The sequence below is a fragment of the Paramisgurnus dabryanus genome, chromosome 24 (genome assembly GCF_030506205.2).
Source record: "Paramisgurnus dabryanus chromosome 24, PD_genome_1.1, whole genome shotgun sequence".
NCBI classification, from domain to species: domain Eukaryota; kingdom Metazoa; phylum Chordata; class Actinopteri; order Cypriniformes; family Cobitidae; genus Paramisgurnus; species Paramisgurnus dabryanus.
Genome location: NC_133360.1, coordinates 24374732 through 24396870, shown reverse-complemented (window position 1 = coordinate 24396870; position 22139 = coordinate 24374732). Strand labels below are relative to the sequence as shown.

The following is a 22139-nucleotide window of genomic DNA, read 5'->3' as shown; positions in this document are numbered from 1 at the left end:
GACTTTTTTTACAGTGTGCTTGAGATGTTGAATATCACTGTTAAAAGCTGCACCAATGTCACAGATCTACATACAACGACTGTAACTTTCATGTACGTAACATATGTCATTTAAAATTTAGATTTTGTTATATTTAAAAAAATAAAAACGAAGACCAACAAGTGAATAAAAAGTAATGTTGGCTGTTTTTCTTTGCACCAGCTTTAGGAAAAGGAAGGAAATGACATCATCTGATAGATCATCTACATTTTAAAAATGACCCTCACTTTTTTTAACGCAGTGCTGCAACGCTTTTGTTAGAGAACTTTTGTGTTGAGATCTTCGTGCTCGGGACTGAGATGTGAACATTATTATTTTTACTGTAGATTTTCTGAGCAAACATCTAAGCAAATATTTGATGTATTATTGATGTCAGATATACACAATAGGAAAAGCATGGAGTTTAACTTTACATTCGTATCACTGATCCTACTGATAACCATTCAAGGTAAGACAATCATTGTTTAAATATTTGTTTAATAAATGAATAAGAATTAATAAATAAAAGCCTGTTAATGTAAAGCCATATTAATTGAAATGTAAGTATAAGTATTTATGTATTTTGATCCTGTATATAAAGTCCACCTGCTCTCTTTTGAGCATGCTTGGATCATTAACAAAATGACTCATCTTGAAGGTGAAAAGATGTTGTGGTCTTATTGAAGTTCATTTTTTTCTAGGCTTTCTAACATCAACATACAGCATACCAGTTAAATGTGAACCGAAAAACATTTGTGCTGTGAGAGGGGAATGGGTGACACTGAAGTGCTCTTACTCAAACATCAACATCAAAACTGGGTTCTGGTTCAGCCAGAAACAGAAAAAAAACTGGAGAAACAAAGATGAACCTGAAGATTTGACTTTAGATTCAGATTACTCAGGACGAGTGAAACAGCAAATCACAAACTTCAGTTCATATCTCACAATATCAGATCTGAGAGAGAGAGACAGTGGAGAATATCAGCTCATGTTCATTATGAAGGATGGAGTTAAACATCTCAGCTCAGTCACAGTCAATCTAACAGTCACAGGTACATTTACATTCTCATCACTCCAGTTCAGATTATCTTCATTTGTAAATGTTTTTCTGTGTTTTTCTTTATTCAGTCCTGCAGGTGAGAAAACACCAGAACAAACTTACCTGTGATACCTCCTGCCCTTTAACCTCAAATCCTCAGCATATCTACTGGAAAAAAGATGGAGGATATATAGGAAAGAGTGAATCTATACAGTTTCCTTTGTCACCTGCTGCCTACTCCTGTTTTCTACATCCGTACTCTAAAATCTCTTCTGACCCTTTGTGTAAGTGTGACATTTACTTACATATGAACACACATTTCTATTACATTAGTGTTTTATAAACATGTACATATGTGACTCTTTCAGGTCTTTCTAACAGTGTCTGTTGGGGTGTGACTTACACCTCTACAAGAGTTTGTGCTTTAGTGGGATCAACAGTAGATATTCACTCTTCATACTCACATCCCACTGGATATACAGTAAAGAAAACATACTGGCATTTACCAAACAATAAATATTTGGATCTGCGTGATGTTCATCAGTTTGCTGGTCGTGTGGAGTATATGAACAACACACTGAAAATCAAAGACGTTAAGATGAGCGACTCTGGTGAATATCGATTCAGGATCATCACTAACACAAACTCTTACTCTGGTTTACCTGGAGTCATTCTCACTGTTACAGGTAAGCTAAGTTTCAATAACATACAGAAACCAAGGCTGAATCTATACTGTTGCCATTTGATATAGAGATTCAAAATACTGGGGTTGAGGGGTCATAATGCATTAATATGCATTATTTATTGTAATGAGTATAACCAACAGCTTGTTGATTCTTTAAGACTCTGCTACAAAGTTGTTGTCAGCAAAAAAATATCAACATTGTAGTATTGTTCACATCAGTAAACTAATAGACTTGTGTTTATTAGATACACAGGTGATAAGCAGTCCAGTCACTGTGTCAGAGAGAGAGAAAGTGATATTGAGTTGTTCAACCAAATGCACTCTGGATAACAAACATACTTACATCTGGTACAAGAATGGAAGTCTGCTCACAGATGGAGTCAAACTATATAACAAACTGTACCTGGACTACCTGGAGGAGATACAAGAGTATTCATGTGCTATAGGAGGTAACACATCCCTCTGAAAAAAACAGCATACCAGCAAGACCAGCATATGTTGTGTTTTGGTGCTGGTTTTCTAGTGAACACCAGCTAAACCAGCATCAAACCAGCATCTGCACCAGCATTAGCACCAGCTAAACCAGCACCAAACCAGCATTAGCACCAGCTAAACCAGCATTAGCACCAGCATAATTCCCATGTTGGTCCATGCTGGTTTGATGCTGTTTTTTTTCAGCAGGGATGATACATGTGTGTCTTTGTTATGACACTGTATCTGAAAAAGAGAAAATCTGAGGTTTGTCATACTTTTTTTAAAATACACAGAAGGTCCAGAGACGAGCACAGCAACACAAATCCCCATAGTAGTACTGTCTGTGTTACTGATTCTTGCAGTCATAGGGATCCTGTGTTATAGGTAATGTTCAAATGTTATTCATTATACTGTATTTTTCACATTATGTTGATCAATGTTTTATTCTAGCAGTCAACCTTTAGTTTTACATGACTGTTTTATACTGTGTTCCTGCAGCTCAATTCGTAAAGCATTGTATTAGCAGAGCAAAGGTCTTGTAACAATTATCCTCAGTTGTCTTTGTTTGCCCTCATGTTTTATTGTTTGCACTTGTTGTTTGTAATCGTCGTTGTCATTAGTGTCGTCACCTGTGTTGTCATAGAAACAAAAGATAAATGTCTACATAATGCTTGGAATGTCAGCTTTTAAATGATGTAAGTGAGATTGAAAACAGATATTGTCATTCGGTGTTAACTATATGAGAAGGAGGAGAAGTACCGTCTTTCTCTTGTTGCCTGTTTATCTGTAATGAGATGAGATCGCCACACCCCCGTGCCATTGAAGTGAATGAGCAGAAACATCCATATGCATGACTCGTGCCTCCTGCAGTCAATGGATATGCAATCCACAGTCCAGTCTCTCCATTCCTTGTTGTTTCATCCGATTGCACCAAACATGACATCTAAATCCTTATTTACTTGCGTATGTGTGTCAGTATCTACAGACGCGAGTGTTTTCTTTGTCTTCCGTCAAACAGTTCACGCGATTGGAACGCACATACACAAACACACGAGACAGGAACTTGAAGCGCTTTTTGGTATTCTTATAAAATATGTGATTGCAAACAGTACAATCCTTATTTAGTTGCGTCTAAGCATATATCTCCGCACAGAAAGTTTATTAAACACAGTATCACTCGCATGTGCACACATTCACTGCTTTCATGATCAACACGTGAGGTAATGGCGGCGGCTGTAAACAAACATTGATAAGTTTATCACGCGTGTCCCTTGTTGTGTTTCTACTATAATGATTGCAAAAACACAAATAAGAGTCCAGACAACGATAGGCAGTTGTTCTTTTGAGCTTTTTACTGCACATAAGTAAACCTCTCGCTGGCCAACCAAACACTAACCCTGTGTTCAGTTTACGATGGCCAAACAGTACCTTTACCATGATTATGCTACTATGGTTTTTAAAAGGTAACTTATACTTGTGAAATTAATAGAAAATATTTTAATAGAAATATATATATTTAATGTGTGTGTGTGTATTTACATTATATTGAAAAGTAAACCTTATCATGGTTTACTACAGAGAAAGTTATTCCTGTTGAACATCCACACAAGGCTCATTATGTGGCTCATTATGCAACTCTTTTGTCTCTCAGCTGTCAATCACTGATTATTCAGGAGCTTTCCGGCCTCCACGCATACAGCCTTTCCCAAGCAAAAGTGTCTTAGAAATTGTAAATCAATATACTGCTTTATGTGAATGAGTTGGCCGAATGATTTACACATCATTTTGAAGAAAACACTCTAGACTACTAGATCATATTTTGAAAAGTCTTGGGAAAACATGTTTAGAATGAGTTTTGTGGACTTAAATCAGTTACTTAAAAATTTTGCTTTTTCAAAAACCACGCATAAACATTTTTCTCTCAAAAATACAAACATGTACATACATGTTGATTATATGATATTGTAGCCCAGTTTGTGATGAACACAGTGTTATGAGACTTTTGCCATTAATATGTTTTTGAGCAACTGAAAAAAGCACAAATGTCAGTGCATGTCAAAACTTCCCCAGGGCCCTAAAAACCCCTTAGACGCCAGAGGGTTAAACCCCTGCTTTAGTTCAGTCCTTGTTGCATGTCATTAATGTTACCCTGTGTTTGCTGTGTACTCACCTTCATCATTAAAGTTTCATGTTATTTTGTATCCTCTCATCATCCTCCTCTTTATGTTGAGAGGTGAAACGTGACAGAACAACCGACCAATAGTTTAAGCGGCAATACTCAGCATCCCTTGTTAGTGTTTAGTGTTTCAGTTCACTTGTCTCACCTAATCGATTTCCATGCTGTTCGTCTTCTGTGCCTGAAACAAGATAATTCCCTCGAGGAACACCTAGAAGAATTTCTTATGTTGGTTCCTGACACCCCCTTCCCGGACTACTGCCTATGCACCTTTCTTCGTTGTGGCCTCAACACCGCCACACATGCACAGTTGTCAGGGGAGGGTCCTCGAGGGTGCTTTGCCGTATTCATGGAGTGGGTGCTGGTATCCTGAGGATCATCATACACCGTTGAGGACACCGCCAGCCCAACTCCCGAGCCAGAGATCATCCAGTCATCATCCCTCTATGCGGAGCCTACGCCCATCGCAGACAGAGAGCCTGAATCTGCCACGACCTTTGAGCCAGAGCTAATTGCCGCTGTGCACAACGTCGCCCCAGAGCTGCAATCTCTTGAACTGTCTGATCAAGTGCATGAGCCGGTTACACTGTGTGTCACAGTGGGAGTCTTGGTGGAGTTTGAGGGCTACGAGGAAAGCCCTGTCCACACTCTTGCTGTTGAGGGTGAGCCGCTGTTGACATCTGGACATTTTGATTTTTTTTATGACTTTTGTTGTGTGCAGGCCCGGTCCTGTCCAGCCGTCCTTTCATCCTCACTGGTCCCGCCCAGTTGTTCATCATACTCAATGGTCCCGCCCAGCTGCCCTTCATCCTCGCTGGTCCCGCCCAGCTGCCCTTCATCCTTGTTGGTCCCGCCCAGCTGCCCTTCGTCCACATTGGTCTCACGCAGCTGTTCTTCATCCTCGCTGGTCCCACCCAGCTGTTCTTCATCCTCACTGGCTCCGCCCAGCTGTTCTTCATCTCCATTGGTCTCACCCAGCCCCTCTTTTCGTCCTCCTCACTCATCATCAGTCAAGTCCGAGACCCTGACTCTGCCTCAGTTCTCTGACCCATCAGCTACACGTCGGGTCAAGACTCCTTCACCTACAATGTGGCCCGTCCATCTACAAGCTCCAACAGGCTTCCTTATCCCTCCGGCTCTGCCTTGTCACTCAGTCCTGCCGGCTCTGTTGGGCTTTTCCCTCCCTCCGACTCCGCCTCGTTCTTTGGCCCTCCGGCACCTCGGCTTCCCCTGGGCTCTCTGTCTGCTTGGCTCCGCCCTGGTCACCCACTAGACGGCTGTCGTCACCGTCACTCTTCTCCAGTGTGTCACCTGTGTTCCATTGTGTATTTAAACCCCTGCTTTAGTTAAGTCCTTGTCGGTATTTGTTAATGTTACTCACCTTTATCATTAAAGTTTTGTGTTACTTTGTATCCTCTTGTCATCCTCCTCTTTATGTTGAAAGGTGAAATGTGACAGGTCTTGGGCTTAATTCTCACATACTGATAAAATAAAATGTAGATTTATTGCTTTGGATAGAAACATCAGCCAGATGTGTTAATGTAAATGAAACTTACAATAACTTATATTTTCTCCTGATATATATGAACCATTTAAAACAGTTTCCTGAGGAGGAGGAGAAAGTATATATCATCTCAAAAATGTGATGATGCAAAACCGTCTGCACAGGTGAGAACAATTAGCCACAAATATTGAGTCTGATTTATGTGCTTGTTTGTTCTCGGTCACTTTAATTCATATTTTAATTTCTGAATTTAGCCTCAACCCGACTCCTCTACATTGGATAACTCCACACCCCTGTATGCAGAAGGTGACGTTACCCACCAGACTCACTCAGAGGAGCAGGACCTTCATTATTCAAGTGTTAACTTCAAGCAGTCTAACAAAACCACTCCTACTATTATATATACATCAAATGAAAATGTTTATTATGCCACTGTGAAGTCAAAATAACCCTTAAATACTCTTGCTGTCCACCATATTGTAACAAACATGTCTTCATGTCCAGGCCTGTGTGTTTGGATAGTTTTAGTAAACAGTGACCATTTAATGAAGAAAGAGCTTGTCAGACCCTAGCAACAGTAAACTAAGAGGTCAAGTGAATGTTCAGTTTCTTGTTTAAAGCGACTTTGAACGGACAACTCCAATTTTTATGTTACTGCATCATGTTTGTCAAATATTTCGTTAATGTAAACAATCTGTAATGTAATCATGTTCTGTCATTTCTTAAAATCTTTTTAAAGTGTTAGGTTTTTGGGTCAAATATGGACAAACCCAAATTTTGGGTCATTCTAACCCAGAAGCTGAGTTGTTTAAACCCATAGTTGGGTAACAACAACCTTGCATATGGAAATGTATAACCCAACAGTTGGGTTTGTTCATATTTGACCAAACTATGGGTTGAAACAATGCAGCATTTTTTTTTTAGAGTTTACTAACACAAGTTTTGAAAAGTGTGATTATGTTTTACTATAAACAGAAAGAAAGAGGAACTGAAAAAATATTGTGAATTTTCCAGTTAAGGAAGCTTGTGGCCTTCATGTATTCTTTAATAGGATGTTGTTAATTTTAACATGATTTTTGTTTTTATTTGTACATGGTTTTATAAAGATTATGTTTTATATGTATTATACGTTTATATGTTTTTTTTTTCAGTGCAATGATCTATCTTTGTAAGTTCAAGTTAATAATAATAATTAAAAAGATATTTAAAACCATGATGTGGCATGCATGTTCTGAAACAACCTGATCTCACATGCAAACATACTTTTATTATGTGGCGATTTTGCATGACTTTGCAATTAAGATAAACGAGTGGATAAAAAGTGAAGGACCCTGCGTTTCTTTGCACCAGCTTTAGAGAAAAAAGGAAGGAATAAGATGATCTGATAGATCATGCACTTAAAAAAAAATGACCGCCAGTTTTGTAGCACAGTGTTGCAACTTTTGTGTTGAGATCGGGACTGAGATGTGAACATTATTATTTCTACTGTAGATTTTCTGAGCAAACATCTAAGCAAATATTTGATGTATTATTTATGTCAAGCCCTTTTCACACAGATTTTCCGTAAGATACACGGGACAGGCATCCTGGAATTTTACGGGACCGCTTGATATTTTATTCATTCACACTGCCAAGTTTACACCGCATCTGATGGTCCCGGAAAGACACGTGACATGTTGAAAGTCCCGCCCTCTCTTCTACGCAGCGTCTGAAGTTTGCATATTATTTATTATTTCTCTCTCCAGAAACAACTCGCGTGCATTTTTGTTTATGATAAGACTACAAAGGAGCGCGTGAATGCACAGTTCTATTCTGGTGAATGATCTCAGCTTCAGAGTGGATATTTGACAAGCTCCCTGATTTCTGCTTTGATACAGTTTTCAGACATTTCTCATCGTGATTGTTTATATGCATTTAAAACCCGCATTTTGAGGAGCTGAACAATATATCTCGTTGGGATGACATGCGGGTATTTTCGTTTATTATAGCTCAAATGAGCACGTGACGCGATATTCTTTTATGCTGCTGAATGATCTCCGTTTCAACGCAGTAAGTAACGAGCTAACTTACCTGATATCCGCTTCAGTCTAGTATGCTGACATTTCTCGTAGTGAATGTTGTAAATCCCTGATTTTAAAGAGTTGAACCAACTTCATGTTGCCATGACACGCGCGTCCTCACTACGGCACGTGCGTCATTGTTTATGCGTCTCATATATCATTTCCTGATAACTGCTTCAATCTAGTTTGCAACATTTCTCGTGGTGAATGTTTATATACATGTTAGTTTGCAACATTTTTTGTGGTGAATGTTTATATGCACGTTATCTCTCGTTGTAAGGAGCTGAACTATAACTTGTGTTGTGATGATGACGCGCGCGTCCTCACTTCGACACGCCCTTTATGGCATTCTTGTTCACACAGAGGGTTACCCGCGTATCTTACTAGGTCCTCTTTCCGGCCACGATCCCAGAAGATTAACGGAACGAGTTTTTGTTCACACAGACGCTTGTCTGGCAATTTTACGGGTATTTTCTGGGACCAGAGGTCTGTGTGAATGAGGTTTCAGATATACACAATAGTAAAAGCATGGACTTTAACTTTGCATTCGTATCACTGATCCTACTGATAAACATTCAAGGTAAGACAATCATTGTTTTAATAGTGTTTATTTGTTTTAAAATTAATAAGAATTAATAAATAAAAGCTTGTCAATGTAAAGCCACGTTAATTGAAATGTAAGTGTGGTGGGAGTACTAATGTATTTCATCTTGTATATCAAGACCACCTGTTTCCTTATAGATATACATTGATACTTGAATAATTGACAAAATGACTCATCTTGAAAGTAAAAGATGTTGTGGTCTTAATGAAGTTTTCCCCCTAGGCTTTTTAACATCAACATACAGCTACCATTTAAGTGTGAATATGAGAATATTTGTGCAGTAAGGGAGACCAACGTGAAACTGAAGTGTTTTTACTCAAACATCAACATCAAAACTGGATTCTGGTTCAGAAACAGAGAACAAACTGGAGAAACAAAGATGAACCTGAAGATTTGACTTTAGATTCAGATTACTCAGCACAAGTGGAACAGCAGATCAAAAACTACTAATCGGAGCTCACAATAGATGACCTGCGAGAGAGACAGTGTAGAATATCAGCTCATGATCATTATGAAGGATGGAGTTAAACATCTCAGCTCAGTCACAGTCAATCTAACAGTCACAGGTACATTTACATTCTCAAAACATCAGCACATCTACTGGAGAGACGATATATAGAAGAAAGTGAATCTTTACAGTTTTCTTTGTCATCTGCCTACTCCTGTTTTCTATGTCCATACTCTAAAATCTCTTCTGACTTTCAGGTCTTTCTAACAGTGTCTGTTGGGGTGTGACTTACACCTCTACAAGAGTTTGTGCTTTAGTGGGATCAACAGTAGACATTAACTCTTCATACTCACATCCCACTGGAGATACAGTAGAGAAAACATACTGGCATTTACCAAACAATAATGATTTGGATCTGCGTGTGGTTCATCAGTTTGCTGGTCGTGTGGAGTATATGAACAACACACTGAGAATAAAAGACGTTAAGATGAGTGACTCTGGTGAATATCGATTCAGGATCATCACTAACACAAACTCTCACTCTGGTTCACCTGGAGTCGTTCTCACTGTTACAGGTAAATGCTCATAATGAAAACTACATGTGGGAAACCAAAGATGAAGATAGCATGCTATCATTGATTGGAGTCAAAATACTAAAAAATTATAAATTGATTTAATTTTTTTAGACACACAGGTGATAAGCAGTCCAGTCACTGTGTCAGAGAGAGGGAAAGTGATATTAAGCTGTTCAACTGAATGCACTCTGGATAACAACATTAAATACTCGTGGTACAAGAACGGGCGTCTGGTAACAGATGGAGTCAAACTATATAACAAACTGTATCTGGACTCAGTTAACAGTGAGGAGATACAAGAGCATTCATGTGCTGTAGGAGGTAACACAACATCTCATCATACATCTGACTTTAATGAAAGATGTTTTCAGATGATGAAACATATTTAAACCTTTTGTGATGAATTTACATACTCTTGAGTCTTTAATGATCAGTTTATTCATGAGGGTCATTAAAGTTGTGTCTCTTATGTTTTTGTGTTTAGATGAATTAGTGGAAATCTCAGCATTCAAATTTTACATCTTTCTGATTGTGTTTGTGGTTCAAATATTCATTATAGCAGCTATCTGGGTGTGGTGAGTAAAATAATGGAGTTAATATACAGTGCTGAAATAATTTAGTATTAAATATTGAAATATGGTCCCACAGGTTTTGCCTGAAAAAAATCTTATCTGAAAAAACAAATTAATGTCAAAAACAAAGAGGTGAGAATTTTTACTGATATCTTTCATGTAATTACAACGCTAAAATGACTTTATAATCAAATGTTATCTATTTCTCATAATATTTATCTGTCTCTTATAGACTCCAACATCCATTATGTTTTCATGCACATCTGCTGTCCCTCCAACAGAACCGGTGATGTGAACTGAATGATAAAGTGATATCATATACAGTGGTATAAAATAATAATAAAATAATATTGTGTTAAAATCTTTTGTTCAGTAAAATTCGTCATTAGATTTTCTTTGTATAGTCTACTGTCAGGATCCTGTCAGAATCTTGTTTTGAATTATTCTAGTCTTTGTTACAGGGTTCTGGCAGTACCATGCTTAATGTGGGAAATGCGTGGTTTTAGTATTTGTTTATTCTGACCACGCTTTTCCCTGGTCTTGTCACTTTTTTACCTGTTCCCTTACTTGTGATTCTTTTCAGAATCACAAGATAAGTTTTCCCTATTTAATGTCCTTGTGTTTGATGTTCTGTACATGTGCGTTTTGTTTCTTCGTTGCTCCGTTCCTGTTTCTTGTGAGTTTAGATCTAAGAGTATATTTGTGCCTAGTGCAATCTTGTCTTGTTATTTGTGCAGTTTAGTGTGTACATGTCTAGTCAAGTTTAGTGTCAGTTTAGTGTCTTGTTCTGTTTTGCCCCCTCATGGGTTTTTGTTTTCTTGTTTGTTTAATTAAATTATTTGTTATCATCTGCTGTCTGCGTCTGGGTTCATCCGTTACCAAATCCTCACAGTCTACTACACATTTAATCTGATAAACTCTTAACCACAGCACAGCTCTTGTGTTTCAGAATCACAAGATAAGTTTTCCCTATTTAATGTCCTTGTGTTTGATGTTCTGTACATGTGCGTTTTGTTTCTTCGTTGCTCCGTTCCTGTTTCTTGTGAGTTTAGATCTAAGAGTATATTTGTGCCTAGTGCAATCTTGTCTTGTTATTTGTGCAGTTTAGTGTGTACATATCTAGTCAAGTTTAGTGTCAGTTTAGTGTCTTGTTCTGTTTTGCCCCCTCATGGGTTTTTGTTTTCTTGTTTGTTTAATTAAATTATTTGTTATCATCTGCTGTCTGCGTCTGGGTTCATCCGTTACCAAATCCTCACAGTCTACTACACATTTAATCTGATAAACTCTTAACCACAGCACAGCTCTTGTGTTTCAGTAAAGTCATAAATATTTTCAGTATTCCAGAAATATTTATTTAATGTAATAAACATTAGATTTGTTTCTTAAGATGTACTTCTTAAATCTTCTAAAAATAAACACATTTTTGTGTAGAAACTGGATGTTCAGATTTTTAAGTGAACAATACACTATATTAGATATCAAATGTTTTTCCTCTGGATGTAAGTACTGTACCTGCTCTAAAGTGTAAATAATTATTTTTAAAAGGTTACAAAAGTAATTTTATATTTTTTGAGAAAATAAAAATGTCAAACCTGCACTATAAATAACTTTAAATAATAAATGTATAAAATAAAGATTTGAGGAGCTCAGATGCAAGAGCTGCCAAATGCCACCTCTGTCAAAAATAAAATAATGATATTTACCGATAGCTCTTGCATCTATTATATATGTTTATACAACAACAGTTGTTTCTGGTTCTTGAATCTGAAGTATATTATGTACATGCGCTCGGGCACTGTTAAGGACACTGGCTCACTATACATCAGCGATTCGGGACACTTGCTGACTTATTTACGATGATGTGAATATTAAAACAAGAGACGACACCACAGATATGTATAAGCATCACGCAGTAACGACATCTCTCTGACCAACTTAATTAGTCTGTTTCGTAGTACTGACAAGAACAAGACTTCCCCTTTCCCTTAGTTTTGCATGTTCACATGAGAGTAAGGCCAAATTGGAATAGCCCTTACTCTCACGTGAACGTGCAAAACTAAGGGGTAAGAGGAAGGGGTAAGACAGAGAAATGGGATTGCACCAAAGTCCAGTGAAAAGACAATGCTCTAGAACCGCATTAGGATTAAATAGAAAATCATTTTTGTATAAATTAATTCATCAGACCAATGACTGCTAGTTTGATCAAAACAAATAAAATCTAATTTTTGACCATCAGAGTCAGTGTCAAATAGGAGTGTCCGAGGTGAAGCTGTGGTCCGCGGTGTATGCCTTTCTTCAAACTTGTGCCGTTGAACTGTTGTATAAAAGCAATATCGCTCTCAATATCGAGTCATGTAATACAGATCTATATCATCAAGGCCTGCAGCCTCGTGCCTCTGACCTTATTACAGTCTTGATTATATAGAGATATTTCACACTCCAGCGATTTTGCTTAATCATCACATACCTTTGCTTCAAATCCATTTAATCCCGGCCTCAGGTCATTCAGAAATACTTTTTTTTGCAAAATCTGCTAAATGCCAACTACATTTTCAGATAAGCCCTCTAAGTGCACAGAAGATGAATTGGATGAATGACAGCGCACGAAATGACCATGTTTTACATTAAAACTGTAATCCCTTGTGAGTACTTGGACAACCCTGATATGGCAGTGATACGAGTCACAGCGCCCCCATTTTGAATTCTAATTTTTATTGTTTGCCATGTTTCTAGTTGCATATTTAGTGCTTTTGCAACTGTTTATTATGTCTTATCTAAAGAAAGAAGGGTCAGAGGAGATTTTTGTCAAAAGGTTTACATGCACTAAGAGGGTTTTGCATTTGAAACTCATTTGTTTGGTGAAGTCACATGACCAAGGGTCTTCAACGTCAATTGAGTCCTTTATAGACCCTGTTTTAAACTGCACTTAGGATGTACTAATAATGTACTAATATTTTACTCGCAAATGTGTTTAGTCTTGATATTGATGGTAGCAGTGCATGCAATTCTTTCTTGTGCTGAAGAAATCTAGTTTACGAGTGTTTATGGTATTTGCTGATTTCTTAGGTTGGTCTGTGGGCTGGTTTTAGAGAAGTTTTGGGCAGTTTTTATCTGGCTAAGAGATATTAAACTGGTTTAGACTGGGTTTATGTTAATCAGATGCTGTATTTTACTTAAAGTGTATGTTTGTATCCTGTAGTGAGAACGTCTCGGTTACGGATGTAACCCTCGTTCCCTGAAGGAGGGAACGGAGACGTCACGTCGTGACCGACGAATTGGGAACTCGCTTAGAGAGACCAATCTGCTTCGAATACTACTAAAACGCCAATGAACTTGGCATTGAGATATTTGCATAATGCTGGCGCCGCCCCGCCAGGTGCATATATAAGCAGCAGGTGCAAATGAGGAAATTAGCTTCTTTTTCGCTGAGAAAGCCGGAAAGTGTGACCGGCCGTAACAGCAGGTGGCAGCACCTGTGGCGACGGGACGTGACGTCTCCGTTCCCTCCTTCAGGGAACGAGGGTTACATCCGTAACCGAGACGTTCCCTTTCAGTCGGTCACTACGACGTCACGTCGTGACCGACGAATTGGGAATCCCTATCAAAACGCCACTAGGGGCTGACCTCTTCCAGTGTCTGCGTAAAGCCCTCCGGTTCCACTTAAGGATAAGGAGAATTAGGTTTTAAGGCAGAAGGCCGGGCACTAGATGTTCCTTTAACCCCACAGAAGTGCCAGCGACTGGGAAGCGCCCTACCTGAGCGGGATAGGAACGCTGCGGAAGCCACCACCCGTCTTAAGGGTTAATGGTGGGCGAAAGTCAACCGTAGTTGAGGTAAAAATGACAGCCGTGGCTGTGTAAGCAAAGCAGTGCTCTGCTAAGGGAAACGTGGGCTAGTAGGATTAACCCCACGGAAAATACTCACAAAGGAACCCGGTGGGACACAATGTGGAGCCCGAGCCAACACGTAGGTTCGCGAGGATGCAGCTAGTGAAGGCTGACAGCCAATGCTCCGCAACAAAGGCTGCCAAGGCAGCGGAGGAAGAACAATTCAAACCATTACGCATTTTTGTTCTGAAGGCCTTCCATACTGATACAGTTATGAAGCATCAGATGGAGGCTGCAAGCCGACCTGTGAGACTGTTCTCCGTGCTCCCCCTGGTGAGGAAAGAACACGAGAGGATACAGGCTCAATACGAACACTGTAAAATCTAATGAACGTATTAGGTGTCGCCCAACCAGCAGCTCTACAGATGTCTGTTAGCGAGGAACCACGAGCTAGAGCCCAAGATGAGGCAACGCTCCGTGTGGAGTGCGCTCTCAAATTAAAGGGGCAAGGAATACCCTGAAGATTATAAGCCAGGGCGATAGTATCAACTATCCAATGAGACATCCTCTGCTTAGTGACAGCTTTCCCTTTCTGCTGGCCACCATAACAAACAAAGAGCTGGTCTGAGGTCCGGAGGCTTTGCGTGCGATCCACGTAGAGTCGCAGTGCGCGTACGGGGCACAACAAAGCCATGGTTGGGTCTGCGTCCTCCGGAGGCAGCGCTTGCAAGCTCACCACTTGATCTCTGAAAGGAGTAGTGGGAACTTTGGGCACGTAACCTGGTCTGGGCCTCAATGTTACACTTGAGGCAGCAGGACCAAACTGAAGGCACGAGTCGTCAACAGAGAATGCATGTAAATCCCCTACTCTCTTCACTGAGGCCAATGCTAGCAGGGTCAGAGCTTTCATTGATAAAAGCTTCAGACTCACAGACTGCAAAGGCTCGAACGGGGGGGCCTGCAGGGCTTTCAGCACCATGGACAGGTCCCAGGGAGGAATAGAAGGAGGGCGCGAGGGGTTTAGCCTACGAGCGCCTCTTAGAAATCTAACAACCAAATCATGCTGGCCAACTGTTCTGCCGTTAATAAGTGAGTGATGAGCAGAAATAGCAGCGATATCAACTTTAATGGTGGAGGGTGACAGCCTACCGTCTAACCTATGTTGAAGATATACAAGCACGGTGTTAATAGGGCATTCTCTGGGGTCCTCGCGTTGCGAAGAGCACCAGGTGACGAAAAGGTTCCATTTAAACGCGTAAGCCCGTCTCGTAGACGGAGCTCGTGCCGCGTTGATTGTGTTAGATACCGCTTGCGGTAAATCACTTAAACCTTGCGCGCGCTCAACGACCACACATGGAGATCCCACAGGTCGGGGCGCGGGTGCCATAATGTGCCCCCTCCTTGAGAAAGAAGGTCCTTCCTCAGGGGAATCCGCCAGGGAGGGGCTGTCGCGAGGAGCATTAACTCTGGAAACCAATTCTTGCTCGTCCAATATGGGGCGATCAGTAAAAGGTTCTCCTCGTCCTGCCTGACCTTGCACAGTGTCTGTGCGATTAAGCTCACTGGGGGGAATGCGTATTTGCGCATCCCCCGAGGCCAGCTGTGTGCCAATGCGTCCACGCCGAGGCTGCCCTCGGTTAGTGAATAAAATAGGCGACAGTGGGTATCGTCCGGCGACGCAAACAGATCTATCTGCGCACGACCGAACTTCTTCCAAATTAGCTGGACCGTCTGGGGGTGGAGTCGCCATTCGCCGGGGCGCGCCGCTCGAGAAAGCGCGTCCGCTGCTGTATTGAGCGAGCCCGGAATGTGAATGGCACGAAGGGACCTCAGATGCTTCTGACTCCAAAGGAGGAGATGACGAGCGAGATGCGACAGGTGACGGGAGCGCAAACCGCCTTGACGGTTGATATACGCAACGGTCGCAGTGTTGTCGGTGCGTACTAGTACATCCTTCCCTCGCAGCTCCGTAGCGAAGCGTACGAGTCCCAGATATACTGCCCACAACTCTCGGCAATTGATATGCCAGTGCAACTGGGGTGCTGTCCACACCCCTGAAGCTGTAAGCTCGTCGTACGTGGCACCCCAGCCCGTGTCGGACGCATCTGTGTGTACAACAGCATGCTGAGCGATCTGTCTCATGGACACACCGGACCTGAGAAACGCGGGGTCCGACCACGGGGGGAATGTTAGGCGACACGCAGGTGTAATGGTTACACGATGGATGCCGGCGCGCCACGCTCTCCTCGGGACTCGATCGTGAAGCCAACGCTGAAGCGGTCTCATATGGAGCAGTCCGAGCGGTGTCACGGCCGCTGCTGCAGCCATATGCCCCAGGAGCTTCTGAAATTGTTTCAGCGGGACCGCATTCTTCCCTCGGAATGAACCGAGGCAAGTCAGAATTGACTGGACGCGCTCTTCTGTCAAACGCGCCGATAAATCGATCGAGTCCAGTTCCATCCCGAGAAAAGAGATCCTCTGCGTGGGGCAGAGTTTGCTCTTTTCCCAGTTGACCCGAAGACCCAAACGGGCGAGATGCCGAAGCGTTAAATCTCTGTGCTCGCACAGCGTCCGTCGAGAATGCGCTATTATAAGCCAATCGTCGAGGTAAGCCAATATGCGAACGCCGCTCTCTCTGAGGGGTTTTAACGCCGCCTCCACTACTTTCGTGAACACACGGGGAGAGAGGGATAGCCCGAACGGTAAAACTTTGTACTGGTATGCCCGTCCCTCGAACGCAAACCGGAGAAACGGTCTGTGACGAGGGATTATGGACACATGAAAGTACGTGTCTTTCAGGTCTATTGCCGCAAACCAATCTTGGGGGCGAATTGAATTGAATATTTGCTTCGGTGTTATCATCCTGAAGGACCTCTTCTGCAGAGATTTGTTCAGAACGCGCAAATCCAAGATCGGTCGCAACCCACCGCCTTTTTTGGGTACTATAAAATACGGGCTGTAGAAGCCCGATCTCATCTCGGTTGGAGGGACCGGCTCGATCGCGTCCTTCGCCAACAGGACTTCGACCTCTGCACGCAGTACGTGTGCATCGGACGCTTTCACCGTGGTGAAACGAATGCCCGAGAATTTGGGTGTGTGCCGGATGAATTGGATTTCGTAACCGAGGCGAACAGTGCGTAAAACCCAACGAGACGGGCTGGGAAGCTGAAGCCACGCCCCCAGGGACCGTACGAGGGGAATTAACGGCACTGTCGGGGTACCCGCGGTGGGGCGGCTGAGCGGGACAGGTGGTACTGCCGGTACGTCTGCTGAGACAGCATAAGTATCTACAGTATGTGTGTGTGTGACACTGACCTGAGCCCACTGAGGGTGACGGTCATCTGGTCTCCTCAGCGGAGAGCACAGACTCCGAGGAGGGTGCTGGTGGTCCCGTCTCCTCAGCGGAGAGCTGGAACTCCTCAGAACACCCGCTGGCGATAGAGGAGAGGGAGGAAGAGCATGTGAATGCCCGCTCACATCTCTCTCGATCCTCTGAAGACCTGGAGAAGGAATAGGAATGCACTCTTTTTGTGGTTTTGTGGGTGCCGGCTGAAAAGCCGGCGGAACAGAAACAAAAGGAAACCAAAGATTCTCCACCCGGCCCTCTACCGGTGGAGGGAGCGATGCCATCACCGTCTCCCGTAGAGTGATCCCATCCCAATCCAGGTCGCCCGTCTCAGGGCCGCTTCGTCTTCCGTTTACCACGGGAAGCGGGTGGGGCGGGCGGGGCGGGCTGTCGACGGCTGTTCCCCCTCCGTGGCCTGGAAGATGTTCTAGTGGGGGGGGCGGAGGCAGCCGCCGCAGGGCGCCCTCGGCGAGGAGCAGACGGGCCCGCCGGCGCTGGAGGGCGAGATGCAGGTCGCTTGCGCCGGGGCATGATCTGTGCGATCGCCTCTGTCTGCTTCTGGGCGGCGGAGAACTGCTGGGCAAAAGACTCCACCGACTCACCGAAGAGGCCAGCCTGTGACACTGGAGCGTCCAAGAACTTGTTCTTGTCCGCTTCCGACATGTCAGCCAGACATAGCCATAAGTGGCGTTCCTGGACCACCATCGTGGACATGGCACGACCAATCGCCTGCGCTGTCACCTTCGTAGCGCGAAGAGCCAGGTCAGTGGCAGCCCGGAGCTCCGAAAGGACAGGCGAGTCGTGTCCTCCCTCGTGCAGATCCCTCAAGGCTTTGGCTTGGTGAACCTGCAGCAACGCCATTGCGTGCAGGGCTGAGGCCGCCTCTCCACATGCCTGGTGGGCAGCGCCCGTTAAACCGGAGGACTGTCTGCAGGCACGAGAGGGGAGGGTTGGGCGGTCCTTCCAAGAGGGAGCGTGTGCCGGACACAGCTGCATCGCGACAGCACGCTCCACGGGAGGGATCCCCGTATAACCCTTAGCGGCTCCGCTGGTGAGGGAGGTGAGGGGGGAGGGCTGAAACGGCCGTAATCTCGTGGAAAACGGCGACTTCCAGGTTCTAGTCAGCTCCTCGTGCACCTCGGGGAAGAAAGGCACCGGTGGAGAGGGTTGTGAAACCCGGGCAGCTCCAAAGAACCAATCATCCAGGCGGGACGGTTCGGGCTGAGGGGGGGGAACCCACTCTAACCCTACGGTCTCCGCCGCTCGAGCGAGCACGGCCACCATCTCTGGATCGAACTCCGGCGTCCCAACCCGACCAGAGGGAGGAAGGGCGTCGGGGTCCACGTCAGGGGGAGGAGGCCCACCCTCGGATGCTGCGGCGTCGGTGGACCCGGAGGGCGGCACGATGGATTCTAGAGACATCGTAGAACACGACGCTGAAGTCTCCATCGGCACATCAACCGGCTGTGGATGAGGAGGCTGAGAGCCTGAGGACGAATCCCCCGCTCGGCTCAGCACAGTGATGCGCAGGTCGTCTTTTGAGAGCTTCACAGCCGCACCGTGGCGGCGTTCAGCACTCGCATGACGAGGGTTGCGTTTTTCCCGGAGGAAAGACAACCGTCTGTGCAAATCCACAAGGGACATGTTCTGGCAGTGAGAACACTTACCCCCAGCGAACGCTGCCTCTGCGTGCTCGATGCCCAAACACGAAAGACAACGCTCGTGACCGTCCTTCGGACCCATGTATTTGCCGCACCCAAGATCGCACGGACGAAAAGCCATCCTGAAAAGGACGCTGATGTCCGGATATACGAGAGAGTGGCTGCCTTTAACAAGGCACAAAGCTCTCTCGTATCACTCTTTTAGGGAAATTCACTCAGATGCTTAGTTGATGAGCGCACAGGAAGGCAACGCACACACTAAACTCAAAACAAAATAAAGATGTAGAGTCGTGGAATTAAGCGAAGCGTCCGCTGTGGTACTGCTAGTCCAACCAACTTCAGCAATCGAATCCCACCAGAGTAGAGTAGCTTCTCAGTAGCAGATACTGCCGGCTTTCGAAGCGATAAAAAGCTAATTTCCTCATTTGCACCTGCTGCTTATATATGCACCTGGCGGGGCGGCGCCAGCATTATGCAAATATCTCAATGCCAAGTTCATTGGCGTTTTAGTAGTATTCGAAGCAGATTGGTCTCTCTAAGCGAGTTCCCAATTCGTCGGTCACGACGTGACGTCGTAGTGACCGACTGAAAGGGAACTACTCAATGTCACAGATGTACATACAACGACTGTAATTTTCATGTATTTATCATATGTCATTTAAAATTATAGTTGATAGTGTATCAGAAAAGGGATGTAAAGAGGATTTTGTTATATTTATAAAAAACGAAGCCCAAAAATGGGTGTATAAAAAGTGCAGGAGGCTGCGTTTCTTTGCACCAGCTATAGAGACAGAAAGGAAGGAAATAAGATGATCTGATAGATTTGCCACCTTTTTTTTAAGTGATTGTCAGTTTTGTAACACAGTGTTGCAACGTTTTTGTTAAATAACTTTTGTGTTGAGATCTTTGTCCTCTGAAGCGAGACTGAGATGTGAACATTATTATTTTTACTGTAGATTTTCTGAGCAAACATCTAAGCAAATATTTGACGTATTATTTATGTCAGATTTTACACAATAGTAAAAGTATGGAGTTTAACTTTGCATTCGTATCACTGATCCTACTGATAAACATTCAAGGTAAGACTATCATTGTTTTTATAGTGTTTATTTGTTTTAAAATTAATAAGAATTAATAAGTAAAAGCCTGTGTGTTTGGATAGTTTTAGTAAACAGTGATCATTTAATGATAAAAAAGCTCATCAGACGCTAGCAACAGTAAACTAAGAGGTCAAGTGAATGTTCAGTTTCAGGACATTTCCGAGATTAACTTGTTTAAAGTGACTTTGAACGGACAACTCCAATTTTTTTTATTAGTTACTGCTATTGCATTATGTTGGCCAAATATGTTGTTAATTTAAATAATAAATCTTTGATGTAATCATGTTCTGTCATTTGTTAAAAATGTTTTTTATGGAAAAAAAATGTTGGGTTGTTTTAAACCATGATTGGTTAAAATATGGACAAACCCCAAATTTTGGGTCATTCTAACCCAGAAGCTAAGTTATTTAAATCCCCCCTCTAGAGCCTTGCCCCAAACCTGCCCCCCTAACTTGGGTGATCCAAAAACTGTAGTTGTAAAAACAAACAAACGTCCACTATGTCCAGAAGCTTCTCTAAACATTGAACTAAACAATACATTTACCAAAAGTGAACAATTCAGTTTTTAGTTTAAACACACATTTAACTTAAAGTTAAATTTGTAATGAATGTGCGTAGGATAATGTATGCTAAAGGACAGAACATAAACAGTGCTGTATGACGAATGTTTACAATATTTGCTGATTTCTTAGGTTGGTCTGTGGGCTGGTTTTAGAGAAGTTGTGGTCAGTTTTTATCTGGTCAGGCTAAGAGAAATCTAATTGGTTTAGACTAGGTTTATGTTTACCAGATGCTGTATTTTACTTAAAGTGTGTGATGTACGGTTGTATCTTATACAGTACAATAGTGAGAACAGATGTACATTCTCATACTGTCATACAATGACTGTAACTTTCATGTATGTAACATATGTGATTTAAAATTATAGTTGCTTGGATGATTACCAGTTTTAGTTTACTGGTGAGTCAACAAACAGGAAAGGGATTTAAAGAGGATTTTGTTATATCTATTAAGAACGAAGCCTAACAATGAGTGGATAAAAAGTAAAGGAGGCTGGTTTTCTTTGCACCAGCTTTAGAGAAAAAAAGGAAGGAAATGACATCATGTGAGAGACTTGACACTTTTTTTTAAATGACCGTCACTTTTTTAACATTTTTTCTTTGTTAGAGAACTTTTGTGTTGAGATCTTTGTCCTCTGAAGCGGGACTGAGATGTGAACATTATTATTTTTACTGTAGATTTTCTGAGCAAACATCTTAGCAAATATTTGATGTATTATTTATGTCAGATTTTACACAATAGTAAAAGTATGGACTTTAACTTTACATTCGTATCACTGATCCTACTGATAAACATTCAAGGTAAGACTATCATTGTTTTAATAGGTTTTATTTGTTTTAAAATGAAGTAAAAAGAATTTATAAGTAAAAACCAGTAAATGTAAAACCACATTAGTTGGTGTGAGTACTAATGTATTTCATCCTGAATATAAAGACCACCTGCTTTCTTATAAACATACTTTGATACTTGGAACACTGACAAAATGACTCATCTTGTAGGTGAAAAGATGTTGTGGTCTTAATTAAGTTTTTTTTCTAGGCTTTCTAACATCAACATACAGCTTACGAGTTAAGTGTGAACCCAAAAACATTTGTGCAGTGAGGGAGACCAATGTGACACTGAAGTGCTCTTACTCAAACATCAACATCAAAACTGGATTCTGGTTCAGCCCGAAACACAAAACAAACTGGAGAAACAAAGATGAACCTGAAGATTTGACTTTAGATTCAGATTACTCAGGACGAGTGAAACAGCGAATCACGAACACTGAATCAAAGCTCACAATATCAGATCTGAGAGAGAGAGACAGTGGAGAATATCAGCTCATGTTCATTATGAAGGATGGAGTTAAACATCTCAGCTCAGACACAGTCAATCTAACAGTCACAGGTACATTTACATTCACATCAGTCCAGTTCAGATTATCTTCATTTGTAAATGTTTTTCTGAGTTTTTCTTTATTCAGTCCTGCAGGTGAAACACCAGAACA

The 22139-nt window shown here is 42.3% G+C and overlaps 1 protein-coding gene and 1 long non-coding RNA gene across 2 annotated transcripts; both read left to right on the top strand.

The window, feature by feature from the left end:
* Positions 1 to 214: 214 nt before the first annotated feature.
* Positions 215 to 7083, top strand: LOC135740983 (uncharacterized). Its single transcript, XM_073813465.1, has 8 exons — positions 215 to 487; positions 720 to 1070; positions 1147 to 1341; positions 1426 to 1743; positions 1988 to 2191; positions 2510 to 2600; positions 5994 to 6060; positions 6151 to 7083. Exons 1-8 carry the CDS (start codon positions 409 to 411, stop codon positions 6343 to 6345), a joined length of 1500 nt encoding a protein of 499 aa, XP_073669566.1. The 5' UTR covers positions 215 to 408; the 3' UTR covers positions 6346 to 7083.
* Positions 7084 to 10066: 2983 nt separating this feature from the next.
* LOC135740827 (uncharacterized) lies at positions 10067 to 10729 on the top strand. The gene is made up of 3 exons (XR_010529266.1): positions 10067 to 10158; positions 10232 to 10287; positions 10388 to 10729. It is a non-coding gene; the product is annotated as an uncharacterized lncRNA (long non-coding RNA).
* The last annotated feature ends 11410 nt before the right edge of the window (positions 10730 to 22139 follow it).